Source organism: Carlito syrichta, unplaced genomic scaffold, assembly GCF_000164805.1.
Source record: "Carlito syrichta isolate Samal-C Ts95f unplaced genomic scaffold, Tarsius_syrichta-2.0.1 Scaffold305319, whole genome shotgun sequence".
Classification (NCBI taxonomy): Eukaryota; Metazoa; Chordata; class Mammalia; order Primates; family Tarsiidae; genus Carlito; species Carlito syrichta.
This window is the reverse complement of record NW_007249415.1, coordinates 38571-57953: the sequence shown is the minus strand read 5'-3', so window position 1 is coordinate 57953 and position 19383 is coordinate 38571. Positions and strand designations below refer to the sequence as shown.

At 47.1% G+C, this 19383-nt stretch overlaps 3 protein-coding genes across 7 annotated transcripts in view; all 3 read left to right on the top strand.

The window, feature by feature from the left end:
- Nucleotides 1-19383, top strand: part of TSPEAR (thrombospondin type laminin G domain and EAR repeats) — a 201016-nt gene that overhangs the window by 148722 nt on the left and 32911 nt on the right. The window lies entirely within an intron of this gene.
- Nucleotides 2193-3167, top strand: LOC103263895 (keratin-associated protein 10-12-like). Of its 2 annotated transcripts, XM_008061561.1 has the most exons (3): nucleotides 2193-2477; nucleotides 2577-2640; nucleotides 2752-3167. In XM_008061561.1, the coding sequence occupies exons 1-3, from the start codon at nucleotides 2193-2195 to the stop codon at nucleotides 3165-3167; spliced, it is 765 nt and encodes a 254-aa protein (XP_008059752.1). The 2 variants fall into 2 exon arrangements, with proteins under 2 accessions (XP_008059752.1, XP_021569864.1); XM_021714189.1 differs by having other exon boundaries at nucleotides 2193-3167.
- On the top strand, nucleotides 10089-17477 carry LOC103263907 (keratin-associated protein 10-1-like). Of its 4 annotated transcripts, XM_021714192.1 has the most exons (3): nucleotides 10089-10142; nucleotides 16731-17296; nucleotides 17384-17477. In XM_021714192.1, the coding sequence occupies exons 1-3, from the start codon at nucleotides 10089-10091 to the stop codon at nucleotides 17475-17477; spliced, it is 714 nt and encodes a 237-aa protein (XP_021569867.1). The 4 variants fall into 4 exon arrangements, with proteins under 4 accessions (XP_021569867.1, XP_021569866.1, XP_008059769.1 ...); XM_021714191.1 differs by having other exon boundaries at nucleotides 16731-17477; XM_008061578.1 differs by lacking the exon at nucleotides 10089-10142 and having other exon boundaries at nucleotides 16632-16892; nucleotides 16989-17477.

Genomic DNA, 19383 nt, shown 5'->3' with positions numbered 1-19383 from the left:
TGGGATACAATTCAGGATTAGGTATACAAGTGGCCACCACACAGGTAAAGTTTGGGCTTCCCTTTGGTTGCCACTTTGCCTGGTTTGAGATCAGGTACCCTTATTGATGTTGTGTCCTCCTGTTGTGTTTTGTAAAGTATTCTTTTTCTCTAGAGAAAAATAAATACTTTAATTTCTTAATGTAAAGAAATACTTTAATACACTCCTGGCTGGAGTGTTTCTAAGCTCTCCCTTATAGGAAAAAAACTTTGGTGTTGTCATTCCTTGAGAAAGATGTAAAAACATTCAACTTTAGTCCACCAAAGCTTTCCCTAGAAGCTCTGTAATGTTTCCCTGTTGTCATTCCATGGCAGGCGGGAGGAGTCTAAGGACAGGCTGATGTGGATTCATTTCCAGATTGCATACTGCTTCTTTCTGCAGGTGAAAGGACCGGTCATAAGTCTTCTAATTTTAAAACTTACCAACATATGTGTGGGATGAGCTCTAAAGAACTGATTTTCTTGAAATCCATTAAGTTCTTCCAGTCTAAATACACACCTTTGTTCATCCAGTCCAGAATAGCAAGTCCTCAATTACTCTTTGGATGATTACTTTGATCCTAATTGTTCTTTCTGAGTTCTTAGCAACTGAATTATTATGTTTGGTCTCAGCTAAATATACTCTCTGTTTATTATCTTTTCTCTTGTTATGTTTGTGGCTTTATCCTTTGCCTCTTTGTTTTGGAAGAACTGCCAGTGTTTGTCCTTACAACCATTGAATTGGTGTCCATTTTGCTCCTCTGCCTCCAATGCAAATTTTTAATCTAGTAGGTTGTTGTTAAATTTCCATGAACACATGCGGACTTTCATCTCCACAATTTTTCTGGAACGAGGGGAGCACTGGTTGAGAGCATAGATCCTACATAAACACTGGCTGGCTTCCACTTCCAGTTCTTCCACTTTTTGCTGTGTAACTTTGATCAGGTTGCTTAACCTCTCTGTGTCGAGGCTTCCTTATCTGTTCCTAGTAACCTTGTCTAGGAGTTGATGCAAAAATTGAGTTAATAGATGTGAAGTGCTGTGATACTGCTTGGCACAGACACATGTTCAGTAAATGTTCTCTGATGCCACCAACCTCACCATCAGTACTATCATGAGGGTAATTTTCTGAGATTACTGAGGCTGTCACCAGGGTCATGAGTTATGATTTGCTGTTCCAGGTTCAGGGACCACATCCCTCGTATTCCACTAGGGAACACAGTTTTCCCTTGGCTCTGGCCTAGTCCCTATTGTGCACTGCTCCAATTCACTAGGCGAGATCCCGCTCTAGTAGTAAACCATGACTTTATGGGCCTCACCCCCTTGTGACTGGAGGGGCTTGTCTGCCAATAGCTGTGGAGAGGGGAGGGTACTGGTCTGTGCTGGAAGGCCCCTGGGTCTAGATGAAATTCCAATCATGCTGGCGCAGCAGGCTTGAGGGGTGTGGGTGGGGGCTCTGGGCGGCTGTGAGTTCATCCCCTGTTCAGCCCCTCAGTGAATATGGCCAGTGAAAGTCACTCCCACGGGTGGCTCAAGCCACTGGGTAAACAACCATATCATCTGCACATCACAGAAATTCAAGCCCCGTTGCCATTTCTTGGCTTGTTGCTTTGACTGGACCCGTGTAGGACAGGAGTGGAAGGTTCTGATGCCAGCAGGCCTGCTCGCCTTCTCCCAGACTTTGAAGAGCTTCCAGTGAGACACCCTAGTGCTGTGGATCTTCTGAGCATTGGGACAGCCTGTCCGCGGTTACTGGAGCTTCATTCCCAGATGAGAGAGGGTGGCAGGACACCAGGAGATACTAACAGTTCTTGGGGACCATACCCAGGCTGTGCTGTACTTGGGCATCAGGACAATGGAGCTCACCAGTGGACGTTACTGCTGCACTTGCCCTCCAGGTGTCCCTGCAGGGCTAGACTCAGCCACAGGCAGCCCTCCCCAACGCTGGGTGGGGTTTACAAGCTGGACAAGGACATATCATATCCAGAGAAACGAAAATAATGAGGATCCTCCTGGCTCCAAACACCAACCAGGAAGGGAAGGGCATTGTGAGGCCTCCTCCCAGGAAAACAAACACCCTAGGGATATAAAAGCCAGACAGCCCAGCACCTCACACACACACACCTCTTTACTCACTCCCTCACTCACTCCACTCTCCCCAGCTCAACCTCCAACATGGCAACATCCACCGTGTCTGTCTGCTCCAGCGACCTGAGCTATGGCAGCCGGGTCTGCCTGCCCGGGTCCTGTGTCTCTGGCTCCGAGTCCTGGCAGGCGGACGACTGTCCAGAGAGCTGCTGCGAGCCCCCCTGCTGTGCCCCCAGCTGCCGCGCCCCAGCCCCCTGCCTGAGCCTGATCTGCACCCCAGTGAGCTGTGTGTCCAGCCCCTGCCAGTCAGCCTGCACCAGCTCCTGCACGCCCTCATGCTGCCAGCAGTCTAGCTGCCAACCAGCTTGCTGTGTTCCTGTCTGCTGCAAGCTCATCTGCTGCAAGCCTGTCTGCTGTGGGCCCATCTGCTCTGGAGCATCCTCTTCCTGCTGCCAGCAGTCTAGCTGCCAGTCGGCTTGTTGCACTTCTTCTCCTTGCCAAGAGGCCTGCTGTGTGCCTGTCTGCTGCAAGCCCATCTGCTGCAAGCCTAACTGCTCTGAGGGTTCCTCTTCATGCTGCCAACAGTCTAGCTGTCAACCGGCTTGCTGCACCTCCTCTCCCTGCCAACAGACCTCCTGCATGCCTGTGTGCTGCAAGCCCATCTGCTGTGTGCCCATCTGCTCTGGGGCATCCTCTTCCTGCTGCCAGCAGTCTAGCTGCCAGCCCTCTTGCTGTACCTCTTCCCCCTGCCAGCAGCCCTGCTGTGTGCCCGTGTGCTGCAAGACTGTGTCCTGCAAGCCTGTCTGCTGTGAGCCCCTCTGCTCTGGGTCTTCCTCTTCGTGCTGCCAGCCGTCTAGCTGCCAGCCGGCTTGCTGTCCCTCCTCCTGCTGCAGACCCTCCTCCTGTATGTCTCTCCTCTGCCGCCCTGTGTGCAGGCCCGCCTGCTGCGTGCCTGTCCCCTCCTGCTGTGCCCCCACCTCCTCCTGCCAACCCAGCTGCTACCGCCCAGCCTCCTGCGTTTCCCTCCTCTGCCGCCCCATGTGCTCCCGCCCGGCCTGCTGAGGGCTCTCAGGACAAGCCAGGTTCAGGTCTCCCTCCCTGCCAGTCCTTGGAAGCCCCTGGCCTACCAGTCTTCCCAGCCCCAGCACAGCTCAACCTCTGGGAAAGAGCAGCCCATCCACAGCCCACCAGTTCTGGTGTCTGTGATGCCCACTTGCTCTTCCCCTGGCCTCAGCCCATGGGAGCCCTGGCTGCTCCACGGGGCACTTCCTTGCTCCAGGCCTTGTCATTCGCTGGTCAGGGGTGGCCCTGCTGACCCTGGACACGCCCCTGGGAGTGTCACTCTCTGCCTCTGAGCTCCAATAAAACCTCTGCTGTCCCACAATGACTCTGATGACTGTAGCTCATTGGGGAGGGAGGGCAGGGTGAGCCTGTCCTGGTTCTGGGGTGCTGGGCCCCTCTGAGCTACATCACAAGCTTTGGGGTAGGTGGGGGGTTTCTGCACCAACCCCTGAAAGCTCCTGTTCACCTTGGGGCATGTTCTGCTGTTCCCCCACCCCTCAGGTCCTGGGTGTTCCAGAAACCTTGCTCACTGGTGGAGTTCAGCGGATACCCCTGACTCAGATCAAAGCCCCCCAACCTCACCCCACTATGCCTAGAAGCAGCTCCTTCCATGTGTTTTGAAAACACTACTGGACCAGACTTTTCTGCTCTCACACCTCAACAGTCAACACAGGAGAGGCCTGTGGCCAAATGGAGGGTTTCTCCCATACACCAGGCATTGGCACCAACTGGGCATCCTCCAATTCATTTCTGACACCATCTAATTGGAGATGATATCAGACCCCATGGATGGGGCTCAGTCTCTAAGACTCCCTACCCCAACATCGGTCGCAAACCTAGGCAACCAGAGCTTATGATTGACTGGTTTCAAACTGGTTCCCATGACCCCAGGTTTGGCTTTGATTAATTTGCCAGAACAGCTCACAGAATGGAATGCCGGTAAACACAGTTACCGTTTTATTCTAATGGATATCGCAAAGGATACAGATGGTGAAGCGTGGGGGAGGGATGGAGTTTCCCTGCTCTCCCTGGGTGCCTCCTCCAAGACCTCCCCTTGCTCAGCTCTCTGGGAGCTCCCAAACTCAGTCTTTTTAGGTCTTTTTGTTTTGTTTTGTTTTTTTGATTTGGAGTCTCACTCTGTCGCCTAGGCTGGACACTCACTGCAGCCTCAACCTCCCCGAGTCAGGCAATCCTTCTGCCTCACCCTTCCAAGTAGCTGGGACTACAGGTATGCATCATCACACCCGTTTTGTTTTGTTTTTTAATTTTTGGTAAGAGATAAGGTCTTGCTATGTTGCCTAGGCTGGTTTCTAACTCCTGGGCTCAAGTGATCCTCCCACGTTGGCTTCCCAAAGTGCTAGGATTACAGGCATGAGACACCATGCCTGGTACTGTTGGGTTTTTATAGAAACTTCATGACCTCAGCACTCCTTCTTCTAGGGTACAGGAAGGACCGTCTCTGGGCGAGTCTTAAGATCCACAAGCAGAAAGTCTGGGAAAGATTAGAGTCCTGCCTTGGGACAGGAGAAGGGAGGGCAGGAGGTCAGAGAGGCTGTTTCCTGAGACCTTATGTGCCAACATTGTAACAATAGTTTGTAACAAGGGCTCTGAGAGGGACTCGAGGATGAAAATCTACATATATCATAACACTACACCATGGCACAGAAGTGGGTCTGTTCTGGGGGTATCAGGCCTGCAGCTGTTCTGGGGATATAAGAGGCTGGAGAGATATTGGCACTGGCTGGCCAGGCACCCAGGGAGTTCCACCTGGGATGGCTTGGGCATCTGGGACTCCTGCACACACTCAGACACTCAGGAACGCCCTCTGCTCGGCACCGGGCATGCTGCTGGGATGCAGAAGGCAGAGGACAAAGATGCACCCTGCAAAGCCCTGGCTTGTTAGAATGGGAGGAGAGAGCTGGTAGGAAGGTAAGGTCTCAGGGCAGCAGTTATGGAGGAAGCCCAGGCCAGAGTGGCACCATGTGCAGACCAGAAGGTGGGAGGGACACATGAATACACACATCCAGATATAGCCAGATATGATTAAGCAAATCTGAGAATGGACTCCCAGCAATACAACTGCAGAGCAATGGGCTCCCAGGGAGATGTGACAGTCACCACACTGCCACAAGAGTTCCTGAGTCTTCACTCTCAATAGCTATTCAGTCACCACATGGGCTGGGGTATACATCATCCTTTCTTTGCCAATTTGATAAAGAAGAGTACCGTATCATAGTTTCCTTCTCAAGGTATACATCATTCCATTCATGCAATACCAGATGGATGGAGATTTTATGCCTCTCCATATTTTATTATTACAAACACCACTGTTAGAATTCTTATCTTTTCACACTAGTATAAGCTTTTGCTTTACCTAAATTCTTAGCAGTGGGGATTCTAGGGTAGAGTGTTTGCTGATTTTCAATTCTGAGAAATACTGACATATGTCTAAAAAGCACTCCTCTAAATTGTGCCTGCTACAAGTGATATCAGAGAAAATCGTGGAGTAGGGAACTGTAAGGGCCTGTGCTTCCACAGAAACACCAGAAACTGACAAAAACAAAATAAAAAAGTAAAGGCCTGGTAGAATCTAGTTTTTCTAAACTCTGGAAAAATAGCCCAAGGTTTACAACAAGCCAGGAAGAAAGAGAGAGAGAGAGAAAGAGAGAGAGAGAGAGAGACAGACAGAGAGAGACTCCGGTAGAATCAGCTTTATCTGAACTCTGGAAAATAGTCCAAAATTTACAACAAGCCAAGGAACACTTAATCAAGTAAAAAGCAACTGAACCCAGCAGGAGAACACTGTGGGATTTTAACTTTTCCTTACCCCACTCCCTCATTCCCACCTGGTTCATAGTCTTGGATATGGCAGCTGGAGTTCCTGCTGTGAGATGCTGAGGCCAGAGGAGCAGAGTGGATCCTGTTTCCAAGGAAGCCTGGCTGTCCACTTTGAGCTGTGTAGCAGCTCCTGAAGAGCTAACACAAAGGGCTTCCCTTTATTTCACCAACTTAGAACTCTCTTGAGAAAGAGAAGCAGCTACATGGAGGGTATTTGTCAGAACATGTATAGGTAAATGAATCAGTCATTGTCACCTGGGTCAAAAGATAACAGTTGATAAAATCAATGGACACTCCAAAAAGGAAGGAAACACTGGGGAATGAGATGCTTTGGGGAATAAGGGCTTTGAAAGATTCCACATCGTTCTGGGAGCCCAGGAAGCCCTGACGCATGCCCATGATGGAGCACATGCTCAGAAAAGACTTGAGAAGCTCTCGCTACTCACTTCCAGTTGAACTTCAAGCTCTGAGCAAGCAGGAAGTGATGGTGCAAACAGGAAGTGAAGAGGAAGCAGGGAGTAAAGGAGAAGCCGAGTTGTAAACTGCCCATCCAAGTGTTAAGGGTGTGCATCAACACCCACTTACAGAGTCCAGCTACAAAGCCTGGAGGAAAATATTTTTTGGTTCCAGGTGTTTAATGAACTCTCTGTCAAATTACTATCTGAATACTAAGCTAATGGAACAAGGACCACACATAACAAAGAACACAATTATTATAAAACTATTTTAGAAAAATGACAAAACAAATAATAACAACAAAAGGTGACTATAAGTCACAACAATCAGCAACTACAAATTATGGAGAGGAAGGAGCATTTGATATCCAGAATTATCACATTATAATGTCCACTGCCCAGTTTTCAACAAAGTTCTGTGGCATGCAAAGAAGCAAGAAATATGAGCTATTTACAAAGGAAGAAAGGGAAGCAACTAATATGAAATGTTCCTGAAGAAGCCCAGAAAGACAAAGACAAAGGCTTTAAATCAACTCCCTTAAACATGTCCAAAAAGCTAAATAAAGCCATGAACAAATAATTAAGATAAACCAGGAGAATGATGCCTCACTATAAAGAACATATCAATAAAAAGATATAAATTTTTAAAAAATCAAATAGAAATTCTGTAATTGAAAATTACAATAACTGAAATAAAGGTTTATGATAAGGTGTCAGCAGCAGATTTGAGCAGGCAGAGGAATTAGTGGGCATAAAGACAGATCAATTAAAACATTCTAATCTAGGAGGAGATGAAAAATAATACAGAAAAATGAACAGATTTTACAAGGCTAGTAGAACACCATCAAGCATACCTGTACATACTTAACATGAGTTCCAGAAGAGACAGGAAGAAGCAGAAAAAATATCTGAAGAAATAATAGTCCCAAACCTTCCAAACTGATGAAACATATGAATCTACATATTCAAGAAGCTCAATGAACCCCAAGTAGTATAAAGTAAAAGAGATCCACAAGAAGACACCATATAATCACACTGTCAAAAGTCAAGAACAGAGAGAATCTAGAAATCACATGAGAAAGTATTAACAACTAATTTTTCATCAGAAACTGTAGAGGCCAGAAGGCAACAGGATGATATATTTAAGGTGCTGGTGGGAGGACAGCAATCAATCAAGAGGATGTCTGTATCTTGCAAAATGATCCTTTACAAATGAAGGCATAAGTAAGATATTTCCAGGTAAATAACGGTTGAGGAAGTAAATTGCTAATATACCTGCCTTATAAGAAATGCTAATTCAGGCTGAAATAAAAGGGGTCTAGATAGTAATTTCAACCTATATAGGGGAATATAAATCAATAGCAAAGCTGTCAGTTTTGATTGGTTGTGCATTTATAGAAATTTGTCCATTACAACTTGGTTATCTAATTTGTTGCTGTACAAATATTCCAAGTATTCCCTTATAATTCTTTTAATTTAGGTAAGGTCAGTTGTGATGTTCTCATTTTCATTTATAATTTTAGTTATTCTAATCTATCTTCTTTTTATCCGTTTAAATAGAAGTTTGTCAATTTGGTTGTTCTTTTCAAAGAACCAATTTTTGGTTTCATTGACTCTTTTGGTTTTTAATTCTCCATTTCATTTATCTGTTATCTAATCTTTATTTCCTCCCTACTACTAGATTTGTATTTAATTTGCCCTAATTTTTCTAGTTCCTTAAGGTATGAAGTTGTTATATTATTGACTTGAGATCATTCTGTTTTTAGAATGTGGTCATTTACAGCTATCATTTTCCCTCTGGGTATTGCTGTCACTGCATCTCATAAGTTTTGATTTGTTGTAAGTTCTTTTTCATTCATCTTAAAGCATTTTCTAACTTCTCTTTGAGTTCTCCATTGACCCACTGGTTATTTGAGAGTGTGTATTTCATTTACATATATTTGTGAATTCCAATTTTTCTCTCTTTTTAAAATTTTTTTAAGTTGGCATCTCGCTCCATCGCCCAGGCTGGAGTGAAGTGGCATGCTCACAACCACCCCAGCATCCATCTGCTGGGCTCAGGCTATCCTTCTGCCTCAGCCTTCCAAGTAACCAGAACTATAGGTACATGCTACCACGCCTAGAAATTTTTTTTATTTATTGTAGAGATGAGATCTTGCCAACTTGCCCAGGCTATTCTCTAACCCATGGGTTCAGGCAAGCCCCTCACCTCGGCCTCCCAAAGTGCTGGGATTGCAGGCTTGAGCCACCACGCCTAGCCCAGTTTTTCTCTTCTATTGATTTCTAGTTTCTTTCCATGTAATCGGAGAAGATGCTTTGTATGATCTCAATCATTTTAAATTATTGAGACTAGTTTTGTAGCTCAAATGAAGTCTAATCTAGAGAATATTCCAAGTGAGCTTGAGAAAAATATGTGTTCTGCTGTTGTTGAACTGAGTGTTTTTGCATATATCTGTTAGGCCTAGTTGGTTTATGATGTTCTTCAAGTCCTCTATTTTCTTACTGAACTTCAGTTTAGTTCTCCTTTTATTTTACTTTTTTCTCTTGAGCTAAGATATCACTCTGTTGCCCAGGCTGGAGTCCAGTGGCACCATCATGGCCCGTCACGGTTTAGACCTCCTGAGTTCAGGTGATCCTTTTGCCTCAGCCTCCTGAGTAGCTGGGACTGTGGCTTGTGCCACCACACCCAGATAATTTCTTTTGTGTGTTTGTGGAGAGAAGGTCTCATTGTTTCCTAAGCTAGTCTCGAACTCCTAGCCTCAAGCAATCCTCCTGCCTCGGCCTCCCAAACTGTTGGGATTACAAGTGTGAGACACCATGCCTGGTCTCATTTATATTTTTAATTGAAAGAGTGGTTTATTGAAGTCTCCTTCTCTCATTGTAGAATTGGAAGTGTCTATTTTTTCCTTCAATTCTGTCAACTTTGGCTTCATATACTTTGGAGTTCTGATAACAGTTGTATCTGTATTTACAATTGTTATATCTTCCTGGTGGATGGGTGATGAGAAATTGTCCAGAGCATAGGCCAAGGGGTCTACCGGGCACAGTCATGACTGCCCCCTTGCCGTGTGGTTCTGGGCAGGTCACCAATATCCCTGAACCCTAGGTCATTCTTCACTAGGTAGCCACAGTTCTGGGTCCCAGGATGAGGGCAACCCCTCTGAATGAGGTGTTAGCACGCTGGAAATACTTCCTAAGGGCCGGTTTCCTGCAGAGGGAGCCATCATCCTGGGCAGCAGGGCCAGGGACTGGATGACCCAGCAACCAAGGGCAGCTCAGGCATGTCCCACCCATCCAAGCCACAGCCCACACTGCTCCCAGAACCCAGTTGGGATCACACTCTCCACTCCTGCCCCTGAGGATCACATGGAACAGCTACAGCTAGATGGGGCGGGGTGTTTATAAGTTGGACAACCTCATGGAAAACAAACGTCCCTGATGACAGCAGGCACCAGCTCTGACCAGCAGGGAAGGGGAGGCTATGGTGCCAGGATAGCAAGGGCAGGAGGATATATGAAACCATAGCTCCAATCTTCACATGGGACTCAGGCCTCACTCACTCACTAACACGTATTTGCTCCCTCCTCACTCATACCTTTCCCAGCTCACCTCCTGCCTACCACCCAGCATGATCGCATCCACCATGTCAGTCTGCTCCAGTGCTTACACTGACTCCTGGCAGGTGAACAACTGCCCAGAGAGCTGCTGTGAGCCACCCTGCTGTGCCACCAGCTGCTGTACCCTGGCCCCCTGCCTTAGCTTGCACCCCAGTGAGCTGTGTATCCAGCCCCTCCCACTCAGACTGCACCAACTCCTGTATGACCTCATGATGCTAGTAGTCTAGCTACCAGCTGGCTTACTGTTCCCTTTTCCCCTACCAGCAGGCCTACTGGGTGCTTGTCTGCTGCAAGCCTATTGGCTGTGTACCCATGTGTTGCAAGCCCTTGTATTGTAAGCCTGTCTGCTGCAAGCCCGTCTGCTATAAGCTCATCTGCTATGAGGGTCCCTCTTTTTGCTGCCAAAAGTCTAGCTACCAACCAGCTTGCTGCACCTCCTCTCCCTGACAGAAGGTCTGCTATGTGCCCATGTGCTGCAAATCCATCTACTGCAAGCCCATCTGCTACAAGCCATCTGCTCTGGATCTTCCTCTTCATGCTGCTAGTAGTCTGGCTGCCAGCTGGCTTCCTCTCCCTCCTCCTGCTACAGACCCTCCTCGTACGTGTCCCTTCTCTATCGCCCTGTGTGCAGGCCTGCCTGCTGCAGCCTCTCAAGACAGATGTGCTGACAGACATGTTCTCCAGGGTCAGTCTGGGTCAGGTCCTGATCTGGGATAGGTGCTGCCCCTACCTGGTTGGGTCCCCATGTCTTCACTCTACTGACATGACCTACCTCCATGCTCCTGGGAGCCCCCATCCTCCCTCCCCACAGCTCCTGCCTCCCAGGCGGTGCCCACCTGCCTTTGGTCATCTTCCATTCCCAGGTTCTCTGCTGCGGGTCACCTAGCCTCGATGTGACCTGCCAGCCCCTCCCTGGGTTTCCCAATAAACTCACTTGTTCCCCAATTCACTCTTCCTACGTGCTCATGAAGGACCCATGGTTCAGAGCAGACAGTGGTCCCCTCCAGTCACGCATACATCTAGGAGTGAGTGACTCAACCTAGAAATCACAGGGATGTTGGCCTCACTCCTCAGGGCGGTTCACCAGGTGAAACACACAGTCATGCTCAGGAGGGCTCAGTTGCTGCCCAGCCCCAGTGCCCAGGGCTTCCCGAGGCTGATGTCCCCAGTCGTGCCCTGATCTGTGGGCTCTGCAAGCCCCCTGGCCTGATCCCACCAGCTGTCCCACCTGGGCTGTTCCACCCTCCAGTCTATGGGCCTAGTCACCCTCCCCGGTGTCCTGCCTGCCTGCAGGTTCCATGTTCAGCAGAAACATGATGGGAGAGAGAAAGGAGTGGCCCCATGTCCACAGGAGATCAACAACCTGATTAAAACAGATGCATTACTTACATATTATTAGATCCTCCAAAGTCAGGGCACTCCTCGGGTCCTCCATGGGGAGCACTAGGACCCATGTGGGATTGTAGGGATGTAGAGTCGTGACTTCCAGTGATGATCCACGTGTCCTTACATGGGCAGTAGTCGCCAAAACCTTCGTAATATTTGGTCTACGTAGGAAGCATGAGCCGCCTGTGATGTCCCATAGGAAGGTCATCCTTGGGGAACACGGTAAGAATAGCAGCGTATCAGGCGCCACCACACTTGGGAGTGGCCACAGGGCCATCTTCAGCCTTGAAGGCTTCCTGGGTCCCCCAGAGACCACGACACTGTCCTGCCTGGACAGCCATTGCTGACTTGTGATTGCCAGCCCCTGGGATGCTGAGAGGCACCCCATGGTGCCTCTCATGCTGGGAGCCTGATGGCCCATGGCTCTGCTGTGGCCGTAGGCAGCCAAAATGCAATAGAGAGTAACACAGAATCAAGGCGTAATCGCTGCATGGCTGCTGCCCACTGCTCTGTCAGGGGCTCAGGAACCAGCCCAACCCTGGCTCAGCCTGACCGGCTCTTGGTTCTGTCCCTCGTCCTGGGCCAGGCTTGGACAACTGCTGGGACCCTGCACAGTAGCTGGGCAGTGGTTCATGCCTGTAATCCTAGCACTTTGGAAGGCAGAGGCAAGAGAATTATCTGAGCCCAGGGACCGGAGATCAACCTAGGCAACCTGGTGAGACCTCGTCTCTATACTAAATCAAAACATTAGCCGGACATGGTGGCATGTACCTGTAGTTCTAGCTACTTGGAAGACTGAGATGGAGGATCGCCGAGCTCAGCAGCTCGAGTCTGTGGTGGCCATGAGCATGCCACTGCATTCTAGCCTGGGAGATGGAGTGAGACTCTGAATCAAAAAATTCAAAAAACAACAAAAAAAGTACATGGCAGCCACACTGTTTCCTTCTGCATGGCCTGTTCATCTTCCCTATTTTGCATAAATGTCTTCCTGTGGATTTGGGGCTAGGACACTCAGCCTATCACCTGCACTCCTACATTTTCCACCAGTTGTTGCCTCTTGAGAGTACAACTTCGAGGTTGGAAACACCTCCTCTCAATATGCTAGAACTTTTATCACGTTGCTGTTTGGATTTGGCTGTGTGCCCCATTGTTAATATGACTTGTGTGAGGTATGAGATATTAATTTTTCTCTCTCCTCAACAGCCAATTGTTAAAAAGTTAGTCCATTCTTCCCATCCTTCATTCATCATATAAAAATTTCTGTGCGCTCTACTTCTGACATCTCTGTTCAGTTCCCTGCATGTCTCAATCTATCCTAGCACTAGTTCCAGGATGCTCTAGTCACTTAGCTGTGAAATGTTTTAATAGTTGATAAGGAAGGCATTGCTTTATTTCTAAAAATTTCAGTTATATCTTATATATTTTAGCTATCTCTTCCCAATTAATTTTAGATTGTATTCTAAATCATTTAAAAACCTGCTGGCATTTTGATTGCAATTGCATTGAACTTCTGAATACTTAGAAGGAAACTATATATATATATATATATATATATATAATTTTTTTTTTTTAGTAGGAGTCTCACTCTGCTACCCAGGTTGGAGTGCAGTGGCATGGTCACAACCTCTGCAGCCTCAACCTGCTGTGTTCAGGTTTCCAAGTAGCTAGAACCACAGGCACATACCATGACAATGACACCCGGATAGTTTTTTTTATTTATTGTAGAGGCGAGGTCTCGCCAAGTTGTCCAGGCTAGTCTTCAACTCCTGGGATCAGGCAATCCTCTTTGTCTCCTCCCAAAGTACTGAGATTATAGGCATGAGCCATGGTACCCAGCTAGGAAACTATAATTTTAACTATTGCTTCACAGTAACACAATAAAATATGTCCACTTAGAATTTTATCATTTTCTTTTATAGGTCAGATATATTTCTAACATATTTCTATTGGATTAACTCCTAGGGTTTGCATAGGTATGTTTTGCTAGTGTGAGTGGAAAAAGTTTTGCTCTTATGTTGTCTTAGCATATACATGTTAAATATAATATATAATCTGTCATCATATATAATATACACATATTTAGTCTTCATTGTATAAAACCATATATTTAGCTTCTTTGCAAATTCTTAATTCTTTCAGTTTGTCGGTTGATTTTCTTTAGTTTTGTATGCAGATGAGCTCATCTTATCACAACTGAAAATGTAACTTTTTTTTCAGTCCTTATAACTCCCACTTGTATTTCTTTTTTCCCACTTGTATTCTAGTTTACACATTACTATAAACACCCAGAATGAGGTGACTAGAACTATAAGCATCTTTGATTGTCTGACTATCATGAGAATACTTCTAAGTAAACACATGGTATTGACTGAGGGTCTTAGGTAAATAGCTTTTATTTTATTTTATTTTTATAGCTTTTATTTTTATACCAATTCTTTCTATTTCCATTTTGTTGTGAGTTTTCATCTTCTAGAATCAAGAAGGAATGTTGGGGGATTCTGGAAAAATGATGGTGTCTGAGACTTTTTTTAGTCTCTCTAAATCTTGAATAGAAACAGACAGATTTACCAGATGGAAAAAATAATATCCCACTATTTCCATTTAGAACAAAATTAAATGACAAGACATCCCCTAAAGGCCCAAATGCAAGTGGGAAGAGACCAGAAGCTGTGGGCAGGGGGAGCTAAGGTCTGTGCAGGAGGACTCTGAGTAGAACACTAAGAGAGCGACGGCCTGGGGACAAAAACCCAGGACTCCTGGAAGTAGAGCCAGGGTGGGAACAGCCACTGGGCTGGGCAGGGTCTACCAGTCCATCAGCCACTGAACACAGGGCCTGCAGGAAGAAGGTCTCACAGGGCTGGAACACCCTGACTATTGTGGACTCTAGAAACAGACCCACCAGGACTGCCTTCTAGGGCAGAGTTCCAACTGGAAATGGAAAGAAAGATGAGCAAAACAGAGCATCCACTTCCAACTTCTATGGAGTCAGAGAGGCTGGATCAACCCTCTCATCGGGGTCACCTAAAACACTTAATAAGATCATGGAACACTGGTATTTAGATCTTGTGCCTGAGGCAGCACAGTACAGACTCCCTGGGAGAAGGATGAAAGCGTGGGATCTCACAGTTGTCCCCCTTCACTGCCTTGAGAAGAATACCAGGCCACAGTGCAGAAGGGGGAGCTTGAGTTACAGAGATGGATTTGGATGTTGGGAGAGGTCAGGGCAGCCAGGGTTCCTAGGACAGAGAACTGCAGAGGAAGAGCTGCACTGATAGCTCTCTCTGCACCCACAGAGCCTTTCCCTCACATATTCTGCTGAGCAGTGAACAGAAAATATGCAAGGGGCAGAGATTGGGGAGACCACTAAACATAAAATGAATAACCCCAGATCTAAAAGAACCAGCAGCAGGGCCTGCTTCCACCCGCCACTAGGGGAAATGCTAACCATTCTCCACACATCCAGTGCATACTTCATTAGGAGGGTAAAGTAAGTACTAGAGTAACCATTGGTCTAGTGCTGCCTAACAAAACTTATATGCAAAGCTCAAAAGAATAAACTTTCCTAGTAACTTAACTACACCCTAGAACAGAGCTCTAGAATATTAATAGGAATTCAAAATATCCAGTCCCCTACATGGTGTAATTCATAATGTTGGCTATCCACTCAAAAATTACTAGGCATACAAAGAGGAAGGAAAACCTAACACATGTTGAGGATAAAACCAACTGAAACCAACCCAGAATGTCATAGACAATAAGCAAGGACATTGGAAAGTCACAACTTTGTTCCATATGTTCAAGAAGTTAGAGAAAGATCAACTGTATTGAGTTACGATGAGGAAAATCGTTTAAATAAAATCACAAATAACCTCTAGAGAGGAAAACTATGATGTCTGGGGTGGAAATAACACTGGATGAGTTAACAGCAGAAAAACCACTGCAGAAGAAAAATGAAGTGAACTTGAAGACATAGCAATAGAAACTCTCTAATATGAAACACAGAGAAGAAAAAAAAACCAAGCAATGCATTAGAGAGCTGTGGGATACTTCAAGTAAGATCATGTATGTGTAATTGGAGTCCCCACAGAAGAGAGAAAAAGAGGAACAGAAAGGAGACTGTCAGACTGGATAAATGGCTAATCCCAATTATGCTTCCCACAAGACATGCACTTTAAATATAATGACATGAATAGGTTAAAATTTTATATAAAAAAGACTAAATTAAGCCCAGAGCAGGTATAAAGTATGAAATAATAAAGATGAAACAAAAACCAGTTAAGTGAAAAATAGTAAAGCAATGTGATAATCAAGAAGCCAAATCTTTGAAAAGATAAATCTGGTTAACACCTAGCTAAACTCACTGGGAAAAGATAAACACACAAATCATTAATATTAGAAATGGAAGAAAAGGCACTGCCTCATATTGCCCCATCTTTGGTCAAATGTCAAATATGAAGACCCATATGTTCCTTCAGCTCTGGGACATGCTCTCCTATTTCTCCCTTCTGTTGCTCTATTTCTGGAATCCTTTGGAAGAACCTCGAATGTTTCTCAAGAATCATGTTTCTCTTCTGTTTTCTTTCACATATTCCATCTCTGTCATTCTGTGTTGTATGTGACACACTTCTTTGTCAACCATCCCACCAGTTTCTTCTCTCTCTAGCTGTTCTATCCAACCTCCACCCTTCCTTTCATCTGGAGTGTCTCTTTAGCTGGTGAGCAACTTTCATAAGGTGGAGCCTCACTCCATCAGAACTTCAGCTTCGTGTTGTCCAGGCACAGAGAGGGAATTCAGGTCCCCTCACCTGAACATGACAGAGAGAGTACAGCAGACAGGCTGTGGCTAGAAGATGGGTGTTCCCTGAGATGTTTGCTTAGGGGTCAGGGCATCAACCCAGTCCTCAACCCTAACCATGCATTTTACAGGCTCAGTAAACACTTACGTAAACAGACCAGAATTAATAAGGGCTCCTGGGATCCAGTTCAAAACATAAACAAGGAAAGGGGAAGCTTGTGGAGCCTCTGGCTAGAACAATACATACCTGGGCCAGGTATAAAAGCCCGACTGCCCAGAGCACCTCGCACCCTCACTCTCTCACTCACACCTTCATTCCCTAACTCACTCTGTCCCTCACTCACTCATAACCTCTCCCAGCTCAACCCTCAGCATGGCCGCATCCACCATGTCCGTCTGCTCCAGCAACCTGAGCTATGGCAGCCGGGTCTGCCTGCCCGGGTCCTGTGACTCTGGCTCCGAGTCCTGGCAGGCAGACGACTGTCCAGAGAGCTGCTGCGAGCCCCCCTGCTGTGCCCCAAGCTGCTGCGCCCCAGCCCCCTGCCTGAGCCTGATCTGCACCCCAGTGAGCTGTGTGTCCAGCCCCTGCCAGTCAGCCTGCACCAGTTCCTGCACTCCATCATGCCGCCAGCAGGCTAGCTGCCAGCCAGCTTGCTGTGTGCCTGTCTGCTGCAAGCTAGTTTGCTGCAAGCCAGTCTGCTCTGGGGCGTCTTCTTCCTGCTGCCAGCAGTCTAGCTGCCAGCCTTCTTGCTGCACCTCCTCTCCTTGCCAGCAGTCCTGCTGCATGCCCTTCTGCTGCAAGCCCATCTGCTGTGTGCCCACCTGCTCTGGGGCTTCCTCTTCATGCTGCCAGCAGTCTAGCTGCCAACCTTCTTGCTGCATCTCCTCCCCCTGCCAGCAGCCTTGCAGCGTGCCCATCTGCTGCAAGCCCATCTGCTGTGTGCCCACCTGCTCTGGGGCTTCCTCTTCATGCTGCCAGCAGTCTAGCTGCCAGCCGACTTGCTGCCCCTCCTCCTGCTGCAGACCTTCCTCCTGCGTGTCCCTCCTCTGCCGCCCTGTGTGCAGACCCGCCTGCTGCATGCCCGTCCCCTCCTGCTGTGCCCCCGCCTCCTCCTGCCAACCCAGCTGCTGCCGCCCGGCCTCCTGCATGTCCCTCCTCTGCCGCCCCGTGTGCTCCCGCCCAGCCTGCTGCAGCCTTTCCTCAGGACAGACATGTTGACAGGCACACCCCCTGGAGCCAACTGGGCTCAGGTCCTGACCTGGGATAAGTGCTGACCCCATCCAGATTGATCCCCATGTCTCCACCATGCTGACGTGACCTCCCTTCCTTGCTCCTGCGAGGACCTATCCTTCCTCCCCCTAGCTCTTTCCTTCCAGAAGGTGCCTATCTGCCTTTGGTCACCTTCTATTTCCTAAGCCCTCTGCTCTGGATTACCTAGCTTTGACATCCGGTGACCTGCGAGCCCCTCCCTGGGTTCCCCAATAAAATCATTTGCTCCCTGATTCTCTCTGCCTTTGTGTTCAAGGGATACCCGCAGTTTAGAATAGACAATATGGTCCTCTCCAGTCACACATACGTCTAGGAGTGAGTGGCTCCACCTGGAAATCACAGAGGTGGTGGCCTCACTCCTTGGGGTGGTTTACCAGGTGGGACTCATGGCCATGCTCAGGAGGGCTGAGTTCCTGCCCAGCCCTGGTGCCCTGGGTTTCCTGAACCTGGTATCCCTAGTCGTGCCCTGGTCTGTGGGGCTCTCCAGGACCCCGACCTATTCCCATGAGGGAAGGCTTGATTCCTACTGGGCCCTGGGTCCTAGATGTGAACATGCTTGGGGAGGATTCTACTGGTTGTGGAGTCAGCGCTTCCTCCGCAACCTCCCCTGTGCCTACCCTGGCAGGGCTCCCTAATGTCCCAGCCTTACCTCTGCCCACCCAAGTGGGGCTCCCTAATGCCCTCAATTGTCACTGGGAGAATTTTTCCTCTTCCTTGTCATGCGCTGACATCCAAGCATCACACACTCCCTGAAAGTCCCCATGTGGAAATGTTCCCTTTCATGGAAGGTCAGTTCAAGTGACCACCTCCTGCCATAGAAAGCAAGGGAGATGAGTTGTGCCTTCTGCTTCCAGAATGGCCAAGGGTATGAGACCCAACCTAAGACTTGGGGATTTTGCTGAATTGGAGGTTAAATTAAATATGTAGACCATAGGAGGCTTCTAACTTCTTTACAAAAATAGTCACATAGAATGGGTCTTATAATTTTACATGGGCAGATTTGCTAAACATATATATTGCCATGTGTTGCTTAATAATGGGGATATGTTCTAAGAAATGCATCGTTAGGCAATTTCATTGTGGGAACATGAGTGTCCTTACACACACCTGGGCATTATGGTGTAGCCCGCTGCTCCTAGGCAAAACACCTATGCAGCATGTGATTGTACTGAATACTGCAGGCAGTTATGACACAATGTAAGTATTTGTTTCTCTGAACATAGAAAAGGTATAGTAAAAATATGGCATTACAAACTGATGGGACCACCATTTTATATGTGGCCTATTGTTGACTGAAGTGTCATTAGGAGGTGAATGACTGTATACACTCCAGAAACATTTGTATGTTTGCTCTACCTTTCAGGTTAAATCACATTCAATTTTTTACTCTTAATTGTGTTTGGCTAGGAATCTATGCACTCTAATTTGCAAACAAGTAAATTGTCAAGTATACATTGTTTTTATATAACCTGAGTTGGAAAGGAAGGCACAGAGTTTTGAGGTTTCAGTGGACATTGAATTTATATTTGTTTTTTCTTTAATTGTGGTGAAATATACATAATATAAAGTTTGCCATCCAAACCATTTTTAGGTGTTCAGTTCAGCGGCATTAAGAAGTCAGTTATACAACCATCACTGGTATCTGTGTCCAGATGGTCCCATTTTCCCAAGCCGAAACTGTCCCCATTAAACACTAACTCATCTTTCCCCCCACCCCAGCCCCTGGTACCCACCATTCTGCTTCTGCTTCTATGGATTTGATTACTCTAGGGATCTCATATAAGTGGAATTATACAGTATTTGTCCTGTGAGAGGTTTCTTTCATTTAGTATTAAGTCCTCAGTGTTCATCCATG